This window comes from Hyperolius riggenbachi, chromosome 8 (genome assembly GCF_040937935.1).
Source record: "Hyperolius riggenbachi isolate aHypRig1 chromosome 8, aHypRig1.pri, whole genome shotgun sequence".
NCBI classification, from domain to species: domain Eukaryota; kingdom Metazoa; phylum Chordata; class Amphibia; order Anura; family Hyperoliidae; genus Hyperolius; species Hyperolius riggenbachi.
This window is the reverse complement of record NC_090653.1, coordinates 235,370,842-235,394,563: the sequence shown is the minus strand read 5'-3', so window position 1 is coordinate 235,394,563 and position 23,722 is coordinate 235,370,842. Positions and strand designations below refer to the sequence as shown.

At 45.2% G+C, this 23,722-nt stretch overlaps 1 protein-coding gene across 1 annotated transcript in view; it reads left to right on the top strand.

Annotated features, from left to right (window-relative positions):
* The window catches only part of BCAP31 (B cell receptor associated protein 31), a 101,298-nt gene that overhangs the window by 19,531 nt on the left and 58,045 nt on the right, over nucleotides 1-23,722 (top strand). Inside the window, exon 4 of the mRNA XM_068248357.1 lies at nucleotides 4,790-4,934. Within this exon, the coding sequence (XP_068104458.1) occupies nucleotides 4,790-4,934 (145 nt within the window). The remainder of the gene's footprint in view (nucleotides 1-4,789; nucleotides 4,935-23,722) is intronic.

Sequence of the window (23,722 nt, the reverse complement as noted above, 5' to 3'; positions counted from 1 at the left end):
CCCAGCGTCTCTTCTTTGCTCTAAAAGATTATTTACAGCATATAATATACTAACACAATTTTTTTAAGTAAAACAGCATTCAAAGGGTTAAATCACAGGACTGACTTTTTCTCCTGCCGGGGCAGCCGCACCCGAACTGGTGATAACCTTATCTTGTGTTTGCATTATTCACTTGATACAATTAAGTAAGGGCCTATTTCCACTACACGCAGATTGGATGCAGAAAAACTGACTCCAATGAATGCCTATGGGAAAATCTGCATCAGAAAAATCGTGTTTTTAACCTCCCTAGCGGTATGGACAGAAATGTCCGTTCAAAAAAACATGCTGTGAACGGTATAAACATGCATACACATCAATACTCTCCTGCACTGTATACTAGACCCTTGCTTGACACATTTTGGCAAGTTACAGGAAAAAAAAAGTTTTAAAAATACATTTTTTGACTGTTTGCACAGAAATCCTGGGGAAATTGAACGCCGGGGAGGTTAATGGAAACAGGCCCATAGGCTTTTATAGGCGTCAGTTTTTCTGCTTCCATTCTGCATCCAATCTGCGTGTAGTGGAAACAGGCCCTAAACCTTCTCTGACTGTGCAGAAACTTCTGCTAATGAGTCCTGAACTGAAACACTGCTCAGAAATCATTACTGGGTGCATTGACAATAGAAATACAACAGTTATGGATAAAATGCACCAGCAGCTTGCAAAGTAAATAAACTGAACTTTGGGAACTTATAATTTCTAAATGAATAATGATACTTATGCACAAAAGCAAATATGATAATTGTATGGGTTATAAAAAGTAGGAAAACACATTTTTATTGAATATTTTGTCAGAGTTTAAAACCATTTTAACCCCCCTGCCGTTACAATTATTTTGGCAGGGGGCAGCACAGCAGTTTTTTTTTATTTATTTTTTTTAAATCATGTAGCTAGCCTAGTACTAGCTACATGATAGCCGCTGAGCAGCGGCATCCCCCCACCCCCTCCGATCGCCTCCCGCGATCAGGCCCATCAGGAAATCCCATTCATTCGGGATAACCGGCAAGGAGGTTAAAGCAAATCTGTACTGAACTCAAAAGTCAGATACTTGGCTATGGAGAGGGAATGCTCTGGATCCTAGAGAGCCTTCTTGTTCCTCCCAGAGTCCCTGCGTTTGCAGCGCTGTCCCCGATTCAAATTTGCCACCTCCAGGAACCCTCAGGAGGCTTCAGAAGTAGTGGTGTTCCAAGTGCTTTTGAAGACGGGCAGCTCTGTACTGCGCGAGAGCGCACTCACGCATACGCAGCACTCGGGAAACACTCGGACGCAAGTGCTTCCAAAGGCTTCTGTGAATTCCAGAAAACGTACTAAACCAGTTGTTTGTATGTGCTGCAGTGGTGACAGCGCTTGAATGAGGGAGCCGTGAGAGCAGAGCCTGCCCTCTCCATAGATGAGTGACTTTTTTTTATTATTATTATTATTTTGCTAAGCTTTTACTTTTTAATGTTAAAATTTGTAATCTAACAGCATAGGTGATAAATATGCACTTGCATATGTATTCAAATACAGCGCTTTCTGCAGGGCTGTGAAAACCTCTCTGTGCGGCCTTTCTAGCCTTCCCATTGGCACATCACTGGCGTAGACTACAACACCTGCTCTGATGTTTTGGGATTTTCAGGAACAATGTAAATGTTTCCCCACAGCTGCAGCGAGTATTTGAGTGGCCAGGGTTCTGTGCCTCCGTGGATGGAGGTGTGCACATCTAAGTCCCAACACGTCACTTATGCCAACAGATCAGACTATAAAGAACTGAAGCGAGAGGGATATGGAGGCTGACATATTTATTTCCTTTTAAGCAATACCAGTTGCAGCCTTGCTGATCCTCTGCCTCTAATACTTTTAGCCATAGACCCTGAACAAGCATGCAGCATATCAGGTGTTTCTGACATTATTGTCAGATATGACAAGAGTAGCTGCATGCTTGTTTCTGGTGTTATTCAGACACTACTGCAGCCAAATATATCAGCAGGGCTGCCAGGCAACTGATATTGTTTAAAGGATACCCGAAGTGACATGTGAGATGAGATAGACATGTGTATGTACAGTGCCTAGCACACAAAATAACTATGCTGTTTTCCTTTTTTTCTTTCTCTGCCTGAAAGAGTTAAATATCAGGTATGTAAGTGGCTGACTCAGACCTGACAGGAATTGACTACAGTGTGACCCTCACTGATAAGAAATTCCAACTATAAAACACTTTCCTAGCAGAAAATGGCTTCTGAGGGCAAGAAAGAGGTAAAAAGGGCAATTTCTTATCATCTGCCCTCCCCTCTTAGTGAAAGAAGACTGGGCGGGGAGAGGCAGCGATTGGCGGAGATTGACTCCAGTAGGGGCAAAGCCTTGCGCTGTAGTGCTTCTCCCAGGGCAGCAAAATTCACAACCTGGAAAGTTGTGGAATTTTGCCCCGGGATTTGGGGGTATAAAGACCTTGTTCTGCCGCAGGAATGCGGCGTTTTAGCACTGCTCATATTGCTTAACATAAATAGCCATTATAAAGAAGTATTTTTATTTTGGCTTCAGATTCTCTCTTTAAAGGACAACTGTAGTGAAGGGGATATTTATTAAGTGTGTCGCCACTCGTGAAAACGAGTCTACAGGTTTCTATACAGCTAAGCTGGAATCAATTAGCTTGTTATTACATGTCATTGTTCTAATTAGATTTTACAATTATTGCCTGAAACATGCTGCAGGTCTTATCGGTTGTACTCTGTTGCCAAACAGGCTTTTGTAGTCCCAGGAGGAAAGCAGATCAGAAAAACTCTCCTCTCTCCCCTCTCTACATTTACCTGCATAATGTGTTTTTTTTTTTTTTTTTTCCTTGACACGACCCCCTTCACTAGAGTCTGAGCTGGCTTTGTTCCTTCCCGCCCCAAATTGTCCAAATAGAGTAAAATAGCTGCCCACTCTGACTTCCTCATTGGGAGGGTTGGTGAGAATCAGGTCGGCCATATGTCCCTTTCCCAGGAGGCATTGCTTCTTGGCACATAGAGAAGAGGGGACAGAGTGCAGCAGTATGAGTTGCATTACTGCGCTGCTTATTGCAGAAACTGGAGTATTTACCAATCTTCTTTTTGGAACTGCTCCAGATATAATATTTAGGTCAGCACTACCCATGTAATAAATACAAAATACAAATTTGTGTCTAATTATTCCCCGAATAACTGGTCATAAACGGAATGTCATTTAAAGAAGAAGAAAAACTTTAATTGCACCAGGGAATACAAGTTGAATAGGTCCTTTATTAATCTGAATTAGGGTACACTTTAAGAACAATTAAAAAGGGAAGGATGGGGTGAAGCCACGATCTGCATATGAAAAGTAAGGAAAGTAACAAATTAAAAAAATATTATACACTAGTTGACACACACACACACACACACACACACACACACACACACACACACACACACACACACACACACACACACACACACACACACACACACCGCCACACACACACACACACACACACACACACACACACACACACACACACACACACACCCCCTCTCGTCCTGTACAAACGTCAGCACGGCACATGCGCAGTAGCGCAAAAGCACTGACACAGGGACATGGGACACAGACACAGGAAAAATTATTGTATATATTTGTCCAATGCACATCTCTCATGATAATACAATGAATAACACATGAATAACTATATGCATATACTTGGTGTGATTTGCCTTCAACTTGCAATTATTTAGCTTTAAGCGGACATCTTTAAGATGTGCAGATCCCTCTTTCGATTTTGTTCGACTTTATGGCCTGGCATCTCCTGGTCTCTTTCTGTATCATCATTTACCTAACAGCTGCTATTCCCACTTTTCACTAGTGCATCTCATGACACCATCACCTGTCTATTTGTTAAATTTTGGGAAGTTCCATGAAACACACACTTCTTTAGTGTCTATTGGACCATTGAATTCACTCCCAAGACAACACAATCGGGCAGATCTTGAAGGAAGAAGTACAACTATTTACAGACCTCCACAACTGCCCATATAAAGAAACTGCATAATGTCAGAAATTACGACCCCCTCCTCCTTGGCAGAGCCACTGGGGCGGGTTTTATGTTAAGTCTTCCTGCGCACTGGCCATTCCCACCTGCATTGCCATGGCCTTTCTCCAGCTTGGCAGCCACGGCCTGATTGGTGTCTACTGTGCTGGGGACAGGCTGCGACAAGGCAGGTGGGGGTGTCCAGAGTTTTGGAAAAATTGGTCGTAGCTGTATAGCTGATGGAGGGGGCGGAGCTTCACCTGTCTAATGATTTATATGCCAGTGGGTGACTTATTAACCCTGTGATCACCTGATCCTGGAAGCATTAAGACGGAGCCTTACATGATAGGCTTTGTCTTTTTCACTGGAAGGATTCTTTAACCACTTGCTTCAGATTTCAGTGCCGAGCTGTGAAATAATCTGTAATTAGGTTATTTTCTCCTCGATAAGTGTCATGTTTTTATCTATATGGTCACAGCAATTAATATTTTCCTTTTGCCTGTTTCTATAGGATATTTGCTTACATTCTTTCCTCCCCAGCTGGGATAGGATCTTGGCTTCTGTGTAGCAAGGATAGATCATGTTTAGTGATAGCTGTCAGCAGACATCTAGAATCTGTTTCAAGTGATAACTTAGTTTGCAGCAGGTAAAATGTGTAAAGACGCTCCTTTCTAGCCTCTCAGACTCGCCAGGGAATCATGAGCAATGCTGCTTGTTATAGCTTCAATTGTTTTTCGTTTTTTCCAGATGCATTCCGTGAGATCCAGAAGTATCAAGTGGGGGATCAGGTGGACTTGAAGAACAACCCGGTGGCTGTGGAGCACATCCATATGAAGCTGTTCAGAGCCCAACGTAACCTCTACATTGCTGGCTTTTCCCTCCTCTTGTCTATGTGAGTAAGACCATTCATATAATCCACTCCTCAGCAAATCAAGAGAGCCTCACCTATTGGATTAGACGGGGGCTGTTATTCAAAACCAGTTAGACTATATACTGTAATTCATCACAGAAGTCACAGCCCTGTACTTAACAATATTTATGACTGCTCAAAAAGTAGGTTGCAATGCAAACATTATGCAGTTTAAAGTCAATTAAAAAAACTGCGGAGCGCTCCAGATCTTTAACCTCACCACACAACCAATCGTCCATCACATACGCACCACCGGTGCTGACCTTTGATCGTGTTATGGGGTCGTATGTGTGGAAGACCACCACATGTTGATGGGATGTTGACAATGGCCTACTTCAAAACAGCCTGCAGACAGTAAATGGCAACAGTCCTCCAGCCAGCGCCCATTTACTGGTACCCTGGCTGCCAACTAAGAAGCACACATAGTCCAATACTCCGGGCAGTTAGCTCACATAGATTGTTACTCTCTCCAGCGTCACTTGGAGCACTGCATCCAGATGTCCTCATTGCTACCTGCATAGGTGTTTGACAGACAATCAATCAGCCATGGTGCAGTTGATTACACCCTGAGGAAGTCCACAAAAGAGGGCAGGTGAAAAGAAGTTGGTGGGCGAGGTCTCACCATGCTGCTGTTCGAGCATTCTGTCCACCGCCTGTGGCTGGTTGATTATCAAAAACCTGTGCTGGTACCACTGAGGATGTCATGATGCAGTGCTCAAGTGACGTTGGAGATAAATCAGTACATTGCACAGTGAGAAGTTGAAAAGTAGACGATAGATCAACAAATGATTGATACTTTCCTTGTAATTCATTCATGTTGCTTGATCAACCATGAGCCTACAGGTCATCATCTTTACTACTGGCAAAAGAGAAAAGAACTGGAGAGTGCCAACTGCCATTCTATATAAACACACCCACTAACAATGTGATAGGATAAAAGGTTGGTTTTATTTATATGTATATATTCCCTTTAGGGACATTTGTTTGCTTGGCAGTTGGAAACTGTTGTTTATTATCACAAAGCAATGAGGTTCAAAGACAGGAAACTGTAGCAGCCATGGCCCTGACATCACACTGTGGGAGGAGTTTCACTACAATATCAGCAATACGGATGTCCCTGATGATCTATTAAAGGAAAGGATTTCTCCTGGGAAAGGGGGTATCGGCTACTGATTAGGATGAAGTTAAATCCTTGGTTAAAGTTCCTCTCTAACTGTCCACAGTATATGCATACTATTAAACCCATGCTGCATGTAGACCTAATTATTCCGGGTCCTAGCGTATTTCGGAATAGGGCAGGAGTAGAGCATAGTGAAGCCCCCTAGTAATATACAACCAGGGCCGGATTTATCATAAGGCACTGTAGGCACATGCCTACAGGCACCTGATGGAAAGGCAGCTCACTCCTCTCCCCTAGTGCCTCTCTCCCTTCTTCCATATGCAGAGTCCCAGGCAGAGTGTAAATGAGAGGTTACTCACCCTGGTCTCTGCATTCCACTGACCAAATCTCCCTACAGTCGGGGGTACCTCTGGCTACCTAATACTAGGGGGCACCTGTAGCTACCTATGACGGGTAAGGGAGAAGTGACAGCTGGGAAAGCCAGCACACTTGTAGTGGGTTTGGCTGGTGTGTGTAGGTTCATGGAGGGAGGGGAGTCTAAGGTGCCAGGACATAGGTGCCTATAGGCTCCTGTGAGGTAAATCCGGGTCTGTATAGAACCATCAGGCTCTTTTATTCAACTCCCAGGCTAGTGAGTAGTGAGAAATGCGAGTTTTTTTTTTTTTTTTTTTTACAAATCTTTATTTTTATTGAGTCGGAAGAATATACAATCACTAATAGAAAGCAATACAACCACCAAAACTTGACAGTACAAACCTAACTCAACGGCAAAGCCACAATACTGAGTATATTCTCTGTAGCTAAAATCTTGGTGGTCCGTGAAATGCTCCAAGCCCAAATTTAAATAAGAACAAACAACACATACACCCAATCATAAAACAACAGAAAATAACAAAAAAAAAAAAAAGAGGGGAGGGGGAGAAAGGAATGCTAGTCCAATTGGATTTTTCAACCAAATGCACAGCCTTCAGATCCTACTACATATTATCCTCCACCAGCTTTCCACGATCTGCAATCAGTCATTACCCCGAGCCTCTCTCTGAACTCCAGCCAAGCTGCCCATTGGCTATAAAACTTCCCCATCTTATTTTGTGCCGACTAATGCCTCCATCCTCATTGTGTCATTGAGGTCTTCAGCCACATCTACTGCCCCCAGTTGGGCATCAAATGTCCAATTCTTGGCTATCAAATACCTGACTGAGGGCATCAAATGGCCAAGAATAGGTCCCTTTGAGTCTTTTATTGAACCTGAAAACATTGAAAGTAATGCAATCTCTGGGGAGTGGGCTATATGGCAGAAGTTCATTTCCTCCAACCACTCAAAAGCAAGTCTCCATAAGTGAGAAATGCTATAACACCTCCACCACATATGTAAATAATCCCCGGGCTCTTTCCCACATCTCCAGCATATGTCTGAGCCACCCTCCTGCCATTTTGAAATCTGTCTATATAGTAGATACTGTGGCGCCCCACTTCAGTATGAAGAATGAGATTGCAGCTGTGTTAGGATAAATCCTAATATCCAGAAGGGCAATATATTAGTAGTAGTTCACAGCGCAGGTATATTCTTCCTCTGATGTAAGTCTTTTCCACTCCACCACCTGTGTGCACTCAGAGTGCAAACAAAGCAAACAGGGATGCTCTCAGTGGAAAATTATAGAATTCGTTTACTTTTGGATAAAAAGGGCAGTACAGGTAATACGGGGTACACACTTACTTTCAGGGGGCCATAATCCACTTAGGACCCTCCCCAGGCATGTAGCGCTTCACACTCAATGTGGTACTAGAGACCCTCAGTATTTGACCCTGCTCCGTGCTGCCCGCTCTTGTCCCGACTAGTTTCGGCTGCTGCCGTCATAAGGGGATTATTTATTGGTGCAAAGCTGCTAATTAGATGAGGCTGCCTAGAAGGCAGCCATGCTGTCATAATAATAATTATTATTTACTATAGTTCAGGTTTGTCTTGAGATTAAGCCTTGTATAAATGTTAGATGGTTCTCGGCTGGTGCGGCGCCTCTGCCGGGAACCATCTAGTGTTTATGCGCTTGCCAGATCAATTTGGTTCGAGCGTCTGCTGAGGACATTGTACTCTTCCTGACTCCACCTGCTCCATGCCACTCCTTCACGTGCCGCATGTTGTCCCTTTGCCCTTCTCTATAGCAACAGACGCATCACTAGCCTCTAGACTAGCGCTGCGTCTGTACAGCACTCTACACTGAACTCCATCCCAGTGGGCGACAGAAATTGTGTATACACCTTTTAGTGTTAGGTTGTTCATTCATCTTGGTAAGAGTAGTTTACTCATATAATGCCAGTCTGAGACCACAGTTAGTGTCCTGGACTTTGTGCATAGAACAGTGGGTGAGCGCAGTGCCTGTTTTGCCTGTAGTGTATTCTGGAACACATTTTTGAAGTTCATTATCTTTTATTGCCCGCTTTGCCGCAATTGCTGCATTCTAAATGATATGGGCTGGAAGTAGTTTGGAGATTTATTCCACCATTCCCAGCATTCAGCAGCAAGGCACGCCTGCTGGAATCTGAGTTTAGAGTTCATTATCTTTTATTGCCTGAGCTGGTGCAATTGCAGTACTTTGATCCAAACAGGTTGGAATTGACTTGGAGGCTTGTACTGATGCATGTAGCAGCATATTAAGTTCTCCTTGTATGTCTGCAGAGTATAGGCTGGGAACACTGTGGAGATTTCAGTATGCCCACTTACAGCATGCTAACTTTTGTTATATAATGTCCATACTAGCCTGCCAACATCATAAGTGAGCTTTCCAGCCTTCAGATTTGAAGTTAAAGAGGAACTCCAGCCTAAACAAACTTACTGTCATTAAGTTACATTAGTTATGTTAATTAAAATAGATAGGTAATATAATCTCTTACCCACCCTGTTTTAAATGAACAGGCAAATGTTTGATTTCATGATGGCAGCCATCTTTTTGGTTGAAAGGAGGTGACGGAGCATGAGACACAGTTACAACTGTCCTGTATGCTGATCACCCCTCCCAGTTGCTAGGCATCGTGAATATCAACATAGGAAATCCCATCATGCTTTGCTCAGCATCAGGGAAAAAAGGCCCGGGCAGATTTCTTTGATGGGGCGGAGCTTAGCTAAAAATGATGCTTTGGTAAGAAAAACAAAGTTCTGATGCTGTGACACTGTTAAAGAAACAAGCCCAGTGTTCTCCCCAGAAATATTTTCCAGCCGTGTGGCATGAAAAAGTAGCCGGGTGGGGAAGTAAGGTTACGCAGGGTGCTGCTGGGTCAGAAAGTAAGGAAACGCTGAAAGGAGAGTGAGGGTCATACTGGCTGGGGAATCACACTGGCTGGGGAGAGGTCAGCATCACACTGAGCGCTACTGGGTGGGACGATAACTTGTTCAAGAAACAAAAATCGCATTGCGAATGCTCACAAAATGCTGTATGCAGTGTATTTGTGATTTTCATACAAATCGCAACTGTAGTGTGAATGCCACCATAGGGCAACTTTGTCATAGCGATTCTCTGTTCGCTGGCGTTCAGCAAAGCTCTAAGGATTCCCTGAAAAGCACCTGTGTGAATGGGGCCTTAGTGCCATAGCCACATCATCACATATATGACCGGACACCATTCACCATCCCTGCATGCAATGTATGTTACTCCTGCTGCTGCACAGACACTAGTTGCAGAGGAGTGCTGACTTAAAGCTGATCACATGGGCAGGCAACATGAGTGGTGAGAACTCCAGCAAAGACTTTGCAAAAGCCATGCTAGTTTAAAGGGGAACTGAAATGAGAAGAATATGGAGGCTGCCATATTTATTTCCTTTTAAACAATACACATTGCATGGCAGCCCTGCTCATCTACTTGGCTGCAGTCGTGTCTCAATCAGACAAGAAACAGGCATGCAGCTAATCTTGTCAGATCTGACAACTATGTCAGAAACGCCTGATCTGCTGCATGCTTGTTCAGGGGCTATGGCTAAAAGTATTATAGGCAAAGGCTCAGCGAGGCTGTCAGGTAAATAAAGATGGCAGCCTCCTTATACCTCTGACTACAGTTGTTCTGTACAGCACAGTGATTTGTGAACATACAAGTATTTTGTCTGAACTCAATGGATGTATGTCTTTCTCAACCTAAATAACTAACTGCTGAGACAAAAAAAAGGCTAAACTTGATGTAAAATGCTGAACTAAACTTTTTGCCATTGCCCATTCTGAAAGCTAGATATCACAGTGATGGAACTAAACTGAACAATTTGGGGTTAATAGCTAGCAAACCAAGTGTCAGCTTGTGATAAAGTGCAGAGACACAGGAGGCAGAATGAAAGCTGCCTTTTACAGCCCCTGTAAACCACTTATCTCTCTCACAGAATGCTCCAGAATAAAGAAACATGTTGATATGTTAATGTGCCACACTTCTTTGAGGTCTTACATTCTTGTGACCTGAAGGACCTGGGGAAGGGGGCATTGTACATGCTGCTCTGACAGGGAGAGGAAGAGAAGAGCGTCTGTCCACTGTAGTAGCCAGCGGGAGTGACTCACCAAAAGATAAATCAAACCGCACATTCTTTTCAGTGCGGACTCCATCTGAAAGTTCCCGCAGTCTGCCTGTTCCTCTCTCTGCTATGAGATTTCCCCGCCCTTCCACGCTGCTGATAGGAAGGAAGCTGAGGAGGAGGGCGGAGATGGTGTCTGCTTGCGTTCCAAGCTGTCATGTCTATCGTGCGGAGGAAAGAATTAATGATGCAGAAAGCGGCCAATCACAGCAGCCGGGCGGGGACAGAGATCTGGTGGGCGCTCCGCCCGGGTAATAGGCTCTGGGGAGAACACTGAAGCCTTTTCAGTTCTGCTGAGTAGATTTTTAGTCCGGAGGTTCACTTTAAACTACAAAACACAATGGGGAAAGAGAGCGCCAACTTCACACTTAGCGCTTTGCTGATCTCCGGCAATCAGCAAAGTGCTACTACTACTAATGTATCCCTATGGATACATTCACACTGTAGCGTTTGCGATATCGATCAATGACCAACGTGCTGCATGCAGCATCTTTGGGTTGACTGCACTGGGATTCTCGTACTATTGAACGGGAATCGCAAGTGCAAATCGTGGTAAATCGCAAGATTTTGCATTTTTTTTCCCCCTCCCTTCTCTGGTTTGAATCTGAACGGTATCGCTGGCAAGCAGCGGGGGAGCACCGAATGTGAATCGGCCCTTTCACTGTACAGGAAAGTGATTTTGTGATTCTTTAACATTGAAATGCAATCGCTCCAAAATCGCTAAAAATGCTGCCTGCACCATGTTTGCGATTTCAGCAAATCGCTAAGCGCCGGCGATCGTTAGTGTGAACCCCAACATTGATGTGCCTTGTCCTAGCACTGTAGACTTGGGGAAACAATAAGAAATCAAGACAAGAGTAGAGACAAATAAGAGCCGAGATTTGAACCCTGGTCTCTTGTGTCAGGGGCAGAGCCCTAACCACTTCACTATCAACTGCCTTATACTGCTGTGCAAGGTAGAGCAGTCATCTTGTAAGCAAAAAAAATGGTTTGTTGCTTTTTTGTTTGGGTAATGATTTTATAATTAAAGCATCTGGCTGGAGAAGGTGCAATACCAAACGTCACCAGCAGGTGGCAGCTAAATCTTAAATTTCAATCATGCCAACAACCATTGTGGGGGTGGGGGGGGGGGGGTTGCGGCGGGAATGTGGTTGAGTAATTTCTAGTTATGCCCCTGTCTGTGGGGGATCTATCTGATAGTCAGTCTGGTGGCAGGTCGAGAAGTTTATGGTGACATAAGTTGGGTGTACACTGATGCTCTGTGAATGAGGTAATTGGGGTATAAGATGCACAATATACAGTAATGATTCCAGTGTGTTGTTGCTGCCTGCAATATCAGATGTGTCAGCAGGGGGCAGTGCTGGTTCATTCTTAAATGCTTTGGTTGATAGTAGTGAGTTTTAGATAGGAGGGGTCCCTCTGTGCCAGCATAGGATGCGGCCAGTTCTGTCTGTCATTTTAGAACTGTGTAGCTTGTATTACTTTTTTTTTTTCTTTAAGATATACTGTATTCAGTACCTCATAGGATTGTTTTTTATTGAAGAAACTGGATTGATCAATCAATGGTATCATGTATGGTTACCATACCCAGTTCAGGCTCCTGGAAATTTTGATATTTCTACTGTTTTGCTATTTATACAACAGTTACTTTACTTATGATTAATAATCCCACATATTTGTAATTTCATTACTAGTTTGGGATGTAGCGGACCACCATCCCCAGGCTGCGCATCTGTAGTCATGAGAACTGATCGCTAGGGTGACTGTTCAGGCCCCTCCGATACTGTATAGATGTATTGCTAGGCAATGGCAGACTGTTGCATTCAAAGGGAAAGGTGGGGCAATTACCAGAAATTCCCTATTGTCACAACCTACACTTAGGCCCTGCGAAATACTGATGTTGTTAAGGAGCTGTCAGCCATACTATCTCAGAAAAAAAAATCTATAAGTAGATAAATACTTGCTGTACTTACATATGTATTGCACTGTCCATGTTTTGATTTTAGTGATTTTTCTACAGTAAAAAAGAGAAAATCCTTCTTAGCATTTCCCATTTTAATTGTAGCAATTTTGAAGCCAATCCTGATGTAATTTCCTCCCTTACTCTCCCCTGCCTGATTTGCTCGCCCTTCACTATAGAAAGTTCATTGTCTCAGCATGAGAAATATTGGCCATTCAGAGAGGAACAGATGTGTGGGAGGGTGAAACAGGAGGGAAAGAGGCTTCAGCCAATCGGGCTGCATTAGTTAAGTCTGAGGGGAAGTAGAGAAGCAAAAAAGGACAACCCATCATGCCCTGCAACTTCCATTTTGTGTGTACCAAATAAGAATCGGGTAAACTGGGGATGATCATTTATCAACAAAGAAAGTAATAGTGATTTTCAACTTTTGGATTGCCTGGTTGGCATCCTTGTTTACCAGATAAAAAATAATTGATTTTTTTATTTTATGCCCAACAGTTACACTTTAAGACAAACAAATTGGTATTAACAGATATGTCCAAAAGGCTGATGTCCTGCAGAAGGGGTCTGGACACTCAGAAGTCCATTGGTGGTGTGCCAGTCCATAGGGCATTGTAACAACTGTGGTTAGATGCACCTTAAAGGAGTTATCAAGGAAAAATTAACAAATGAGCTTTACTCACCTGGGGCTTTCTCCAGCCCCTTGCAGTCGACTCTCCCACGCTGTCACCTCTGCTCCCCGTCGCTGTCCCGGACTCTGCGTACGGTATTCAGGCCGACCCCAAGGTCATCCTTACTGCGGCTGCGCGAACCAACGCTGTCAATCATGGTCACATTGCCCGTGGCGTACTGCGCAGGTGCTGAACTATGGACGTTTTACAGCACACTGGCTGTAAAAACCTGACAGTTTTTACCTGATCTTGATGACCAGATCCATATGGCCGGTTCCATGAAAAAAATGCAAATGTGAACTGGGCCTTTATCTTGGGCCAATTTGCAAGACATGCCAATATTTCATCAGAGCCCCCCCTAATCCCACTCCACTGCTGATTGAACTGGGTGATAATTCGGACACTTTCTTCCTCTCCATTTCCAGGGAATGGGCATGGGAGCTCAAGAGAGCATCCCTGTCTGCACACAGAGCACTAAGGTACCAACTACGCAAAGCGCCATTTGAATATCCGTGCCTACGGAAGTGCTCATACATTGACCTTGCCTCTCTCTTGAACTGTTCCATGTTCTATTAAGCCTAATCCTTAAAGGAAACCAGAGAGGAACACTTTGGCACAAAATAAACATATCCCCTGATAGGTTTTACGAAATAAATACTATACCTGGTATTTTCGCCCTCTGGTGTGCAGTTTTTTTGTGTTTTTCTTACTAAAACTCCATGCAAAACACAGTTAATCAGAAAAGCATATTATTTAGTGGGCTTTGTGCAAAATGAAATCACCATTTTTAAAAACCTCTTATGACTAACAAATCTAGATTAAAAAAAAATCTCATCACAGCTCTCTGTGATGCTGCAAATATACAGAACAGAAAATCAGAGCCAGAAGGGGGCAGGCTTGGGCTTGAAAAGACATCAGAGAAGACAGACTCAGCTATAAGGATTCCTGAGCAAAGGCAGACTGAATGTTCAGTCGAATTTTATCAGGGCTGATAACGAGCAGGCTGAGCAGTGAAGGAAGAAACAGAGAGCAGGATAGATGTTTTCTCTAATGTTCCCACTGATATATATGGTAAAATACATGTGTGCTGCTTCGTCTGGTTCACTTTAAGAATTGACTGGTGGGGATTCCCCCTAATTAAGGACATCGGGCTATAACTCGCGCATGGAGAGGGGTATTGCCTCAGACAGGCGTGGCAGTGTGCTATTCAGTCAAATGCCAATCCCCTGGCCGGCCTCCCCACATGTAATATGTGTACTCCCTGGCCTGTGGTGAATGTTGCAGGCTCGCCTTTCCTCTGGCACCTCCTCCTGTGTTCCGTGTCTTTCTGCATTGCCACCCATTGCCTATACTAAGTGACATACATGCAGCAGGGTCACAGGGGACAGGCACTCCCAGTGATGGAGAGAAGACAAGGGAACACACGTGCCAACAGATAGGTGAGCTGCACTGCTTCCCCACTCACCACAGACCTGGAGGGACACATCACATGGGGGAAGGGGTGATGCTAGGTAGATTCCTAATAGCTTCATGGTGAAATCTATTGTAAATCTGTCTGCAGTGTGTGGGCAGATAATAGATCCCTCTCTGATCAGATCTAATCAGCAAGGGTACGATCTGATGGTTGGATCTGGCGGCCATAGAGTAATGTATCGCCTTACTAGGATAATGGTGGAATGCATCGCAGGGCCTGCATCCGCCAGTGCTTGGTTTTGTATGTGGATAAGCTCTGTGATTACCTGTAAGGATGGCCAATCAGATGCTAATCATTCTAGCTTTTATTTAAAAAAATGACTTGGATTGGATACATAAATTCTTAATGCAAGCCGGAATTATTAGCATTTCATTGACCGGTTATAGTTGGCTAATATCAAAGAAATCTTTTTAGAGTTTTATTATTATTTAGTATTTATATAGCGATGAAAACTTCCGCAGCGCTGTACAGAGTAAATATTTTCTTATCGCTTAACTGTCCCTCAGAGGGGCTCACAATCTAATCCCATAGTCATAGGTCTATGTATGTATCGTGAAGTATATGTATCGTAGTCTAGATCCAATTTGGGGGGAAGCCAATTAGCATATCTGTGGTTTTGGCATGCGGGAGGAAACCACAGTGCCTGGAGGAAACCGACACAGGAAGAATTAGAGGGATTAGAACTGGGGACCCGGCGCTGCAAGGCAAAAGTGCTACCCACTACCCCACCGTCCTGCTCATTGTATCTTGCCGGGAACCCATTCATCAGCCATTTCTAGCAGAACAGACATGCAGGCTGCAACACTCGACCACTAAGGCCCTTTTCAGAGGGACAACTAAAATGTGTGCTTGTCGGGCAGATCGGTACCCTGTCTGCTGGCCACTGAACGTCATGCGGATGCAATTGAAATGCAGCGTTTAAACGCCACACGTGCCATGGCTTCACACGTTGTGGCGTTACTCAGCGGCAACGGGGGGCGTGTTCAGGTGTGACTCCTCACCAAGCTCTATCAAGTGCCCAGCCAGTGCATAGGACCAGCTGAATGGGTGAATTCAGGGCCTTCAGCCTCCCGTGTGAAATAGGGTTGGACCCACAGGGGCTGTTTGCTCCTCTCATCGTATAGTATGCAGGCGCTACCGCAAGCGACAAGTCCAAACTACAAAGAGTGATCAATGCTGCAGAAAGAATCACTGGGACACCCCTGCCACCACTGGACCTCGTTCACGGATCCAGGCTAAGAACCAGGGCAAACAGGACTGCACAAGATCCCCGCCACCCCGGCAGTCGCTTCTTCAACCGCATGCGCTCAGGCCACCGTTACAGAACTATTCCCACCAAAACTTCCAGGCACAGGAACTCCTTTTTACCCCCAAGCTGTGCTCCTTCTTATCTAGTGCCCCTTACTCAGCATGTTCTCCTAGCATGGCCCCATGGTCTCCTTGCATTACTGCTAAATGCTAAATAGGCCCCTATATCTGCATGTTTGTTTTTATACTGTCTGTGTTTTATGTATCTTTGCACTATGACTTTTTCTCCACTGTATGTAATTTGCTATGTCCAACGCCTATGTGTACCACAAATCATTCTGGGTGCGGCATCCGCCACACTTAGCGAAATGAATCTGATTCTGATTCAGCTGCTCTGGTGATTCCAAAAGCGCTAGGCTAATAACAGGCAATTTGGGTGATGCCATAGGAGTGATTTTTTTTTTTTTTTCCCTAAGTCGCAATTGCAGCATTTTTAGAGCGTCTGCACTTTAATTCAAAGTATAGGATCATTGAAAAATTTCTTCTTAACCACTTCCCAACCGCCGCATGTACATATGGCGGCCGGGAAGTGGACCCCGCAAGGACCGCCACATGTACAAACGGCAGCGGTCCTTATACGGGCATGGGCGGAGCGATCGCGTCATCCGTGACGCGATCCTCCGCCGGGGACTGGCTCCACCCCCTCGCGCTGTAACCCGACGGCCGTTCGGAAGCGCCGGCGGGTTACTTGCACCCGGATCGCGCATACAAAGTGTATAATACACTTTGTAATGTATACAAAGTGTATTATACAGGCTGCCTCCTGCCCTGGTGGTCCCAGTGTCCGAGGGACCACCAGTGCAGGCTGCAGCCACCCTAGTCTGCACCCAAGCACACTGATTTCCCCCCCCTGCCCCTGATCGCCCACAGCACCCCTCAGACCCCCCCCCCTGCCCACCCCCCAGACCCCTGTTTGCACCCAATCACCCCCCTAATCACCCATCAATCACTCCCTGTCACTATCTGTCAACGCTATTTTTTTTTTATGCCCTAAACTGTCCCCTGCTCCCTCCTGATCACCCCCCCCCCCCCCCCACCCCTCAGATTCTCCCCAGACCCCCCCCCCCCCCCCCCCTGTGTACTGTATGCATCTATCCCCCTGATCACCTGTCAATCACCCATCAATCACCCCCTGTCACTGCCAACCATCAATCAGCCCCTAACCTGCCCCTTGCGCGCAATCTGATCACCCACCCACACCAATAGATCGCCCGCAGATCCGACGTCAGATCACCTCCCAAGTGCATTGTTTACATCTGTTCTCTACCCTAAACACCCACTAATTACCCATCAATCACCCCCTGTCACTGCTACCTATCAGATTAGACCCCTATCTGCCCCTAGGGCACTCAATCACCTGCCCACACCCTCAGAACGCCCTCAGACCCCAGCCCTGATCACCTCGCCAGTGCATTGCTTGCATCTATTCCCCCCCCCCCCCTCTAATCACACCTTGAGACACCCATCAATCACCTCCTGTCACCCCCTAGCACACCTACCCATCAGATCAGGCCCTAATTTGCCCCGTGTGGGCTCCTGATCACTCGGCCAAACACTCAGATCCCCCTCAGACCCCCTTCCGATCACCTCCCCAGTGCATTGATTGCATCTTATTTTCCCCTCTAACCACCCCCTGAGACACCCATCAATCACCTCCTGTCACCCCCCTAGCACTCCTATCCATCAGATCAGGCCCAATACAACCTGTCATCTAAAAGGCCACCCTGCTTATGACCGGTTCCACAAAATTCGCCCCCTCATAGACCACCTGTCATCAAAATTTGCAGATGCTTATACCCCTGAACAGTCATTTTGAGACATTTGGTTTCCAGACTACTCACGGTTTTGGGCCCATAAAATGCCAGGGCGGTATAGGAACCCCACAAGTGACCCCATTTTAGAAAAATGTATGGATTTAACACGTACTTTCAGTTCTTCCCCATTTTGTATCAACTTACTACACCATATTGGGCTCTCGGTCTCTTTGTTTACTTGTTTTCTAAGCTACCATTTTAGAAAAAAGACCCCCCAAGGTATTCTGTTAGGTGTATGATGAGTTCATAGAAGATTTTATTTTTTGTCAAAAGTTAGCAGAAATTGATTTTTATTTTTCACAAAGTGTCATTTTTCACTAACTTGTGACAAAAAATAAAATCTTCTATGAACTCGCCATACACCTAACGGAATACCTTGGGGTGTCTTCTTTCTAAAATGGGGTCACTTGTGGGGTTCCTATACTGCCCTGGCATTTTAGGGGCCCTAAACTGTGAGGAGTAGTCTTGAAACAAAAATGACCTGTGAAATCCTAAAGGTACTCATTGGACTTTGGGCCCCTTAGCGCAGTTAGGGTGCAAAAAAGTGCCACACATGTGGTATCGCCGTACTCCGGAGAAGTAGTATAATGTGTTTTAGGGTGTATTTTTACACATATCCATGATGAGTGGGAGCAATATCTCTGTAAATGGACAATTGTGTGTAAAAAAAAAAAAAAAAAAAATCAAACAATTGTCATTTACAGAGATATTTCTCCCACCCAGCATGGGTATGTGTAAAAATACACCCCAAAACACATTATACTTCTCCTGAGTACGGCAATACCACGTGTGGCACTTTTTTGCAGCCTAACTGCGCTAAGGGGTCCAAAGTCCAATGAGCACCTTTAGGCTTTACAGGGGTGCTTACAATTAGGCACCCCCCAAAATGCCAGGACAGTAAACACACCCCACAAATGACCCATTTTGGAAAGTAGACACTTCAAGGTATTCAGAGAGGAGGATAGTGAGTCCGCGGCAGATTTCATTTTTTTTTTTGTCGCAAGTTAGCAAAAAATGGAAACCTTTTTTTTTTCTTCTTTTTTTTTTTTTTTTCTTTTTTGTCAGTGTCATTTTCCGCTAACTTGTGACAAAAAATAAAATCTTCTATGAACTCACCATGCCTCTCAGTGAATACTTTGGGATGTCTTCTTTCCAAAATGGGGTAATTTGGGGGGTATTTATACTATCCTGGAATTCTAGCCCCTCATGAAACATGACAGGTGGTCAGAAAAGTCAGAGATGCTTGAAAATGAGAAAATTCACTTTTTGCACCATAGTTTGTAAACGCTATAACTTTTACCCAAACCAATCAATATAAGCTGAATGATTTTTTTTGTTTTTTTTTAATTAAAAACATGTTTGCCCACATTTTTTGTGCTGCATGTATACAGAAATTTTACCTAATTTGAAAAATGTCAGCACAAAGTAAAAAAAAATCATTTTTTTGACAAAATTCATGTCTTTTTTGATGAATATAATCAAAAGTAAAAATCGCAGCAGCAATCAAATAGCACCAAAAGAAAGCTTTATTAGTGACAAGAAAAGAAGCCAAAATTCATTTAGGTGGTAGGTTGTATGAGCGAGCAATAAACCGGGAAAGCTGCAGTGGTCTGAATGGAAAAAAAGGGTCTGGTCCTTAAAGGGGGTAAAGCCCACGGTCCTCAAGTGGGTAATTGACGCACACAGAAATCACAATCGTTGCACAAATCCCCTAGCATTGCATTCAAAAGCGCTTTAAAATCATCTGAAATTGCCATGGAAAACACTGCTGAAATTGCTACAAAAAGTGCTTTGTGATTTCTAGTGGGACAGCAGGAGTCCAGACAAACTGCTCTGTCTATACAGCCTGCTGTTGGGTCTTTTAGGATAGCTGCTTCAGGTCACGTGACTTAACTTTCACTGCAGGGTTTTCAGCTGCCATAGCCTCTTTCAAGACAGTAAAATATCTTTACTTCCATTTGAGTATTCAGCAATGTGCCTGAATATTTATAACCAGTAAAACCCAGATTGAGAAACATGCAGTGATAATCCCCATGGAACCGCCTCTGTTTTTGTTTACTCCCAGTGATGTGTTTTTGCCATCCTGTAGAACAGAGACCTATTGATGGGAATGGAGTGTAACCAGTGACCCCCCCCCCCCCCCCCCCCCCCCCCCCCCTGTATGGGGCTCCGTGTGACTCCTGCCAGCCTGTCCCGGTCAGTTGTGTGTATTGGCTCTGTGCTGTGCGCTCCAGTCCAGCGCTAGTATTCTTGGAAATGGGAGGCTTGGCTGTCCAGGAACTTTCTGCTCTGAGAACATGCTGTATGGTGCTTTATCTGTCAAAACTCAGCCTGTCAGTGGAGTAAATAAACAGCTTCGCCCAGCCAAACTGATGTCATGATCAGGCTGTTCATTCTTCTGCTACAAGAGCTCCTATAATGTTTAAATAAATAAATCCTATTTGTGCTGGGCTTTCCACATGTTGGCACGAGTGCTCATCTGACCAAACTGATGTCAGCGTGGTGCCGAGTGGAAACCCCAGCAAAACATTTAAAGTGTACCTCTAGCCCAGGGCTGTCAAACTCGAATACAAAGTGACATTGAACACTTGGGACCAAGCGGCAAGCCAATCGCAATATCTAGTGGCCACCTCCCTCCCTTATAAATTTCCCTGGTGTCTAGTGGTCCCCTCCCTCCCCTATACAGTTCCCCGCTGTCTAATGCCTCCTCCCTCCCCTACACAGTTCTCTGGTGTCTAGTGGTTCACCCTCCCCTATACAGTTCTCTGGTGTTTAGTGCCCTTTTCCCTCCCCTATACAGTTCCCCGGTGTCTAATGCCTCCTCCATCCCCTATAGTACAGTTCCCCGGTGTCTAATGCCTCCCACCTCCCCTACACAGTTCTCTGGTGCCTAGTGGTTCTCCCTTCCCTATACAGTTCCCTGGGGTATAGGGGCCTCCTCCCTCCCCTTTACATTTCTCTGGCTTTTAGTGGCCCCTCCCCCCCCCATACAGTTCCCTGGTGTCTTGTGCCCGTTCCCTGATTTCTAGTGCCCCCCCCCCCCCCCTACACAGTTGCCTCATGTCTAGTGTCCCCCTCCTCTTTACAATTCTATGGGGTCCAGTGCCCCCCCCCCCCACCCCCTCGTTCCCCTATACAGTTCCTTAGTGTCTAGTGGCCTTCCTCCCTTCTCTATACAGTTTCATGGCTTATAGTACCCCCCACCCCTATACAATTTCCTGATTTATAGTGCTCCCCCTCCCCTATACAGTTCCCTGGTTTATAGTGCCCCCCTCCCTACTCTATACAGTGTCCCCTCCCTCCCCTGTACAGTTCCCTGGAGTCTATTGAACCCCCTTCCTCCCCTAGATATTTCACTCTTGTCAAGTGCCTTCCCCCTCCCTTCCTCCCTCATATAGCTTCCCTGGTGATCAAGGACTTAACCTCCAGTATAGATTCCCTGATGGTCTAGAATGGGCCGGTCATAATGCAGCGCAGGGAAACCACACGGGGAGCCAAATTTGATGGCTCTGCAAGCCACATTTGGTGCATGGAGCGGGGTTTCACATGTATGCTCTAGCTGCAGAAATGAGATTGCACTGCTCTCAGCATCCAGTAGTTATCCAATATCATTACATGTAATTGTTAATTAGATCCTGCAACTGTTGTCTGAAAAGTGCTGCAGGCATTTCATGTGTTTTCTGACACCAAACTGCAGCTTCTGAAGTAGCAGGTCATGCGATCTCTTTTCCTTTCTCCCCTGTCTAGATTTACCTGGAACAGAGGGTCATAAGCTTTACTATTCTATCCCTTCCTTTACCATAACTGTATCCCCAAAATTAGTGTCATAAAAAGGAGAAAGGCAAAAGGGAAGGGAGAGGTGATCAAAGAATAGTCCCAGAAAGAGTATACATTACCTAAGGCAAAGTTGTCTACGATAAGCACAGAGGTATACTGTGTGTTCATGCTGGATCCACACACCTGTTTCCCATAATCACTCCTTGAAAAAATTCAAAAAGAAAGAGGCAAGCTGGTGTTTGTGTTATTTTCTATCATCCTCTTATACTGCTCTATTTACTCTCCTTAAAGTATACCTAAAACAAAAACAGGTTTTATACTTAACATGGGCTTCCTGTCCCCCACTGAATGGCCTGGTAGCCTGTCTGAGCCGCGCTTTGTTGAGCATGCCTGGCCAGGCTACCGGGCCATCCAGCAGGAGCTACCAGGGGAGACGGCGAGGGACAAGCTGCCTCATGGGGGCTTAAGGGAGCCCCAGGTAAGTATGGAACCTGAGACTTTTTTCGTCTCCGGTTCCCTTCAAATTGTACCTGAGACGGGGGAACAAGTTCTGTTGTACTTGGGGCTTTGTTTCTGTCCTTGTAGCCTTACAGGTACCTCTGTTTCCTCCCAGTCTGCTTCTTTGTGCCGTTGTGCCAAAAGCTCACCAACTGGACCAGTCCCTGGCTACTGCGCATGCGTGGCCCCAGCCTGCAGGCTAACTGCCTTTCTGTACAGCTGCGGCACAGCAATCTCACCCGAGGGAGCTGTCAGGAACCGGGCCGCGGCACGCGTGCGTATACGGTTCCCGACTGCAGGTTTGACCAGTTCAAGCTGGGAACAGCCTTATTCAAGCTACAGACAAGGCTGGGACCCCTCAAACGCTCCTTACTGCCACCACTAGCTGTTGCTAGAAACGTCCACTCTGCGGTCGAGTGCTCATGCAATACGCGTTTTCGTATTCGGGTCAGCTTCTCGCTTTAGGCCGAATACGGGAACGCCACACACGCACAATTGCAATCTTACACTGTAGTGAAGCAAAACCACTAACCGTTCCGAACGATACTGTAAGCCACTCTGCTGTCAAGCTACTCGCACTGGCGTTTTCGTACGTTGGGTCAGCTGCGCGCTTTAGGCCAACGTATGACAAACGCCCCACACACAATGCAATCGCAATCTTATACGATAGGGTTGCTCAAACATACAATTAGGCATGGTCTTGTACACAATTACACTTCAGTCTCTTCTAGGCTATGAGTGTTAGTTTAGTATAGCAGAAGTCAAACTTATTAAATAACGATTTAATATTCTAGGAAAAAGTGGAACAATGCAGAAAATAATATATACAAAAGATTTACAAAAGCAAAGTAAAAAGTTACAAAATTAAGAGTTTACAAAGGTACATACAAAGCTATTTGCTTACCGAAATAAACGGGGAAAACTAAACGTTACCAGCGTTGTTTGAACGTCATTGGTGGGAGAACGCCGCTTCGACCAGTAGTCGAGCAGCCCTTAGAGTCCTTGCTATCTCCAGAGAGCTACAAGTTATGAAGGACCTGTGCAGGTTCTTATAGGCCCATTTGGGGCCCGAGGCATTGAATGTTCCCTCCCCAAAACTAACGCAATTTCCCCGTTTGTGACATCACGGTCTGCCGAGCCACTTGTCACACCTGGGCTAGCTGTGATATGATATGCAATGTCTGATGTCGTGCGTGTCGGCCACCTGCACGTGTTTCCAAAACGCGGCTGGAAACGCGTGCAGTGTGAACGGGGCCTTAGGCTTCCTCAACATTATTTCCTAGCATAGCAAAGCTTTCCTGTCTCAGTTTTTAAAGTCTGCAGAGATTTCAAAACCCCTTCCAGCCGGCTGTCATGTAAATTTCAAACCTTCCTGTGTCAGCTTCCCCTGTCCCTCAAGACTCTGGTAGTCTTGCTTTGTATAATGGGACAATGGCTGACTCCAGAGTTCAAAAGACATGCCGACCAGCCTATTTTTCCTCAATTGGCAGCTAATTAGCAGTAGACACAGTTTCCCCTGCTGGACAATGCGGGCAGAGGTAATGTACATCTACATACAGAATTACACTACCAGTTTCCATGAAGCTAGCTGCCACTACCTTCAAAG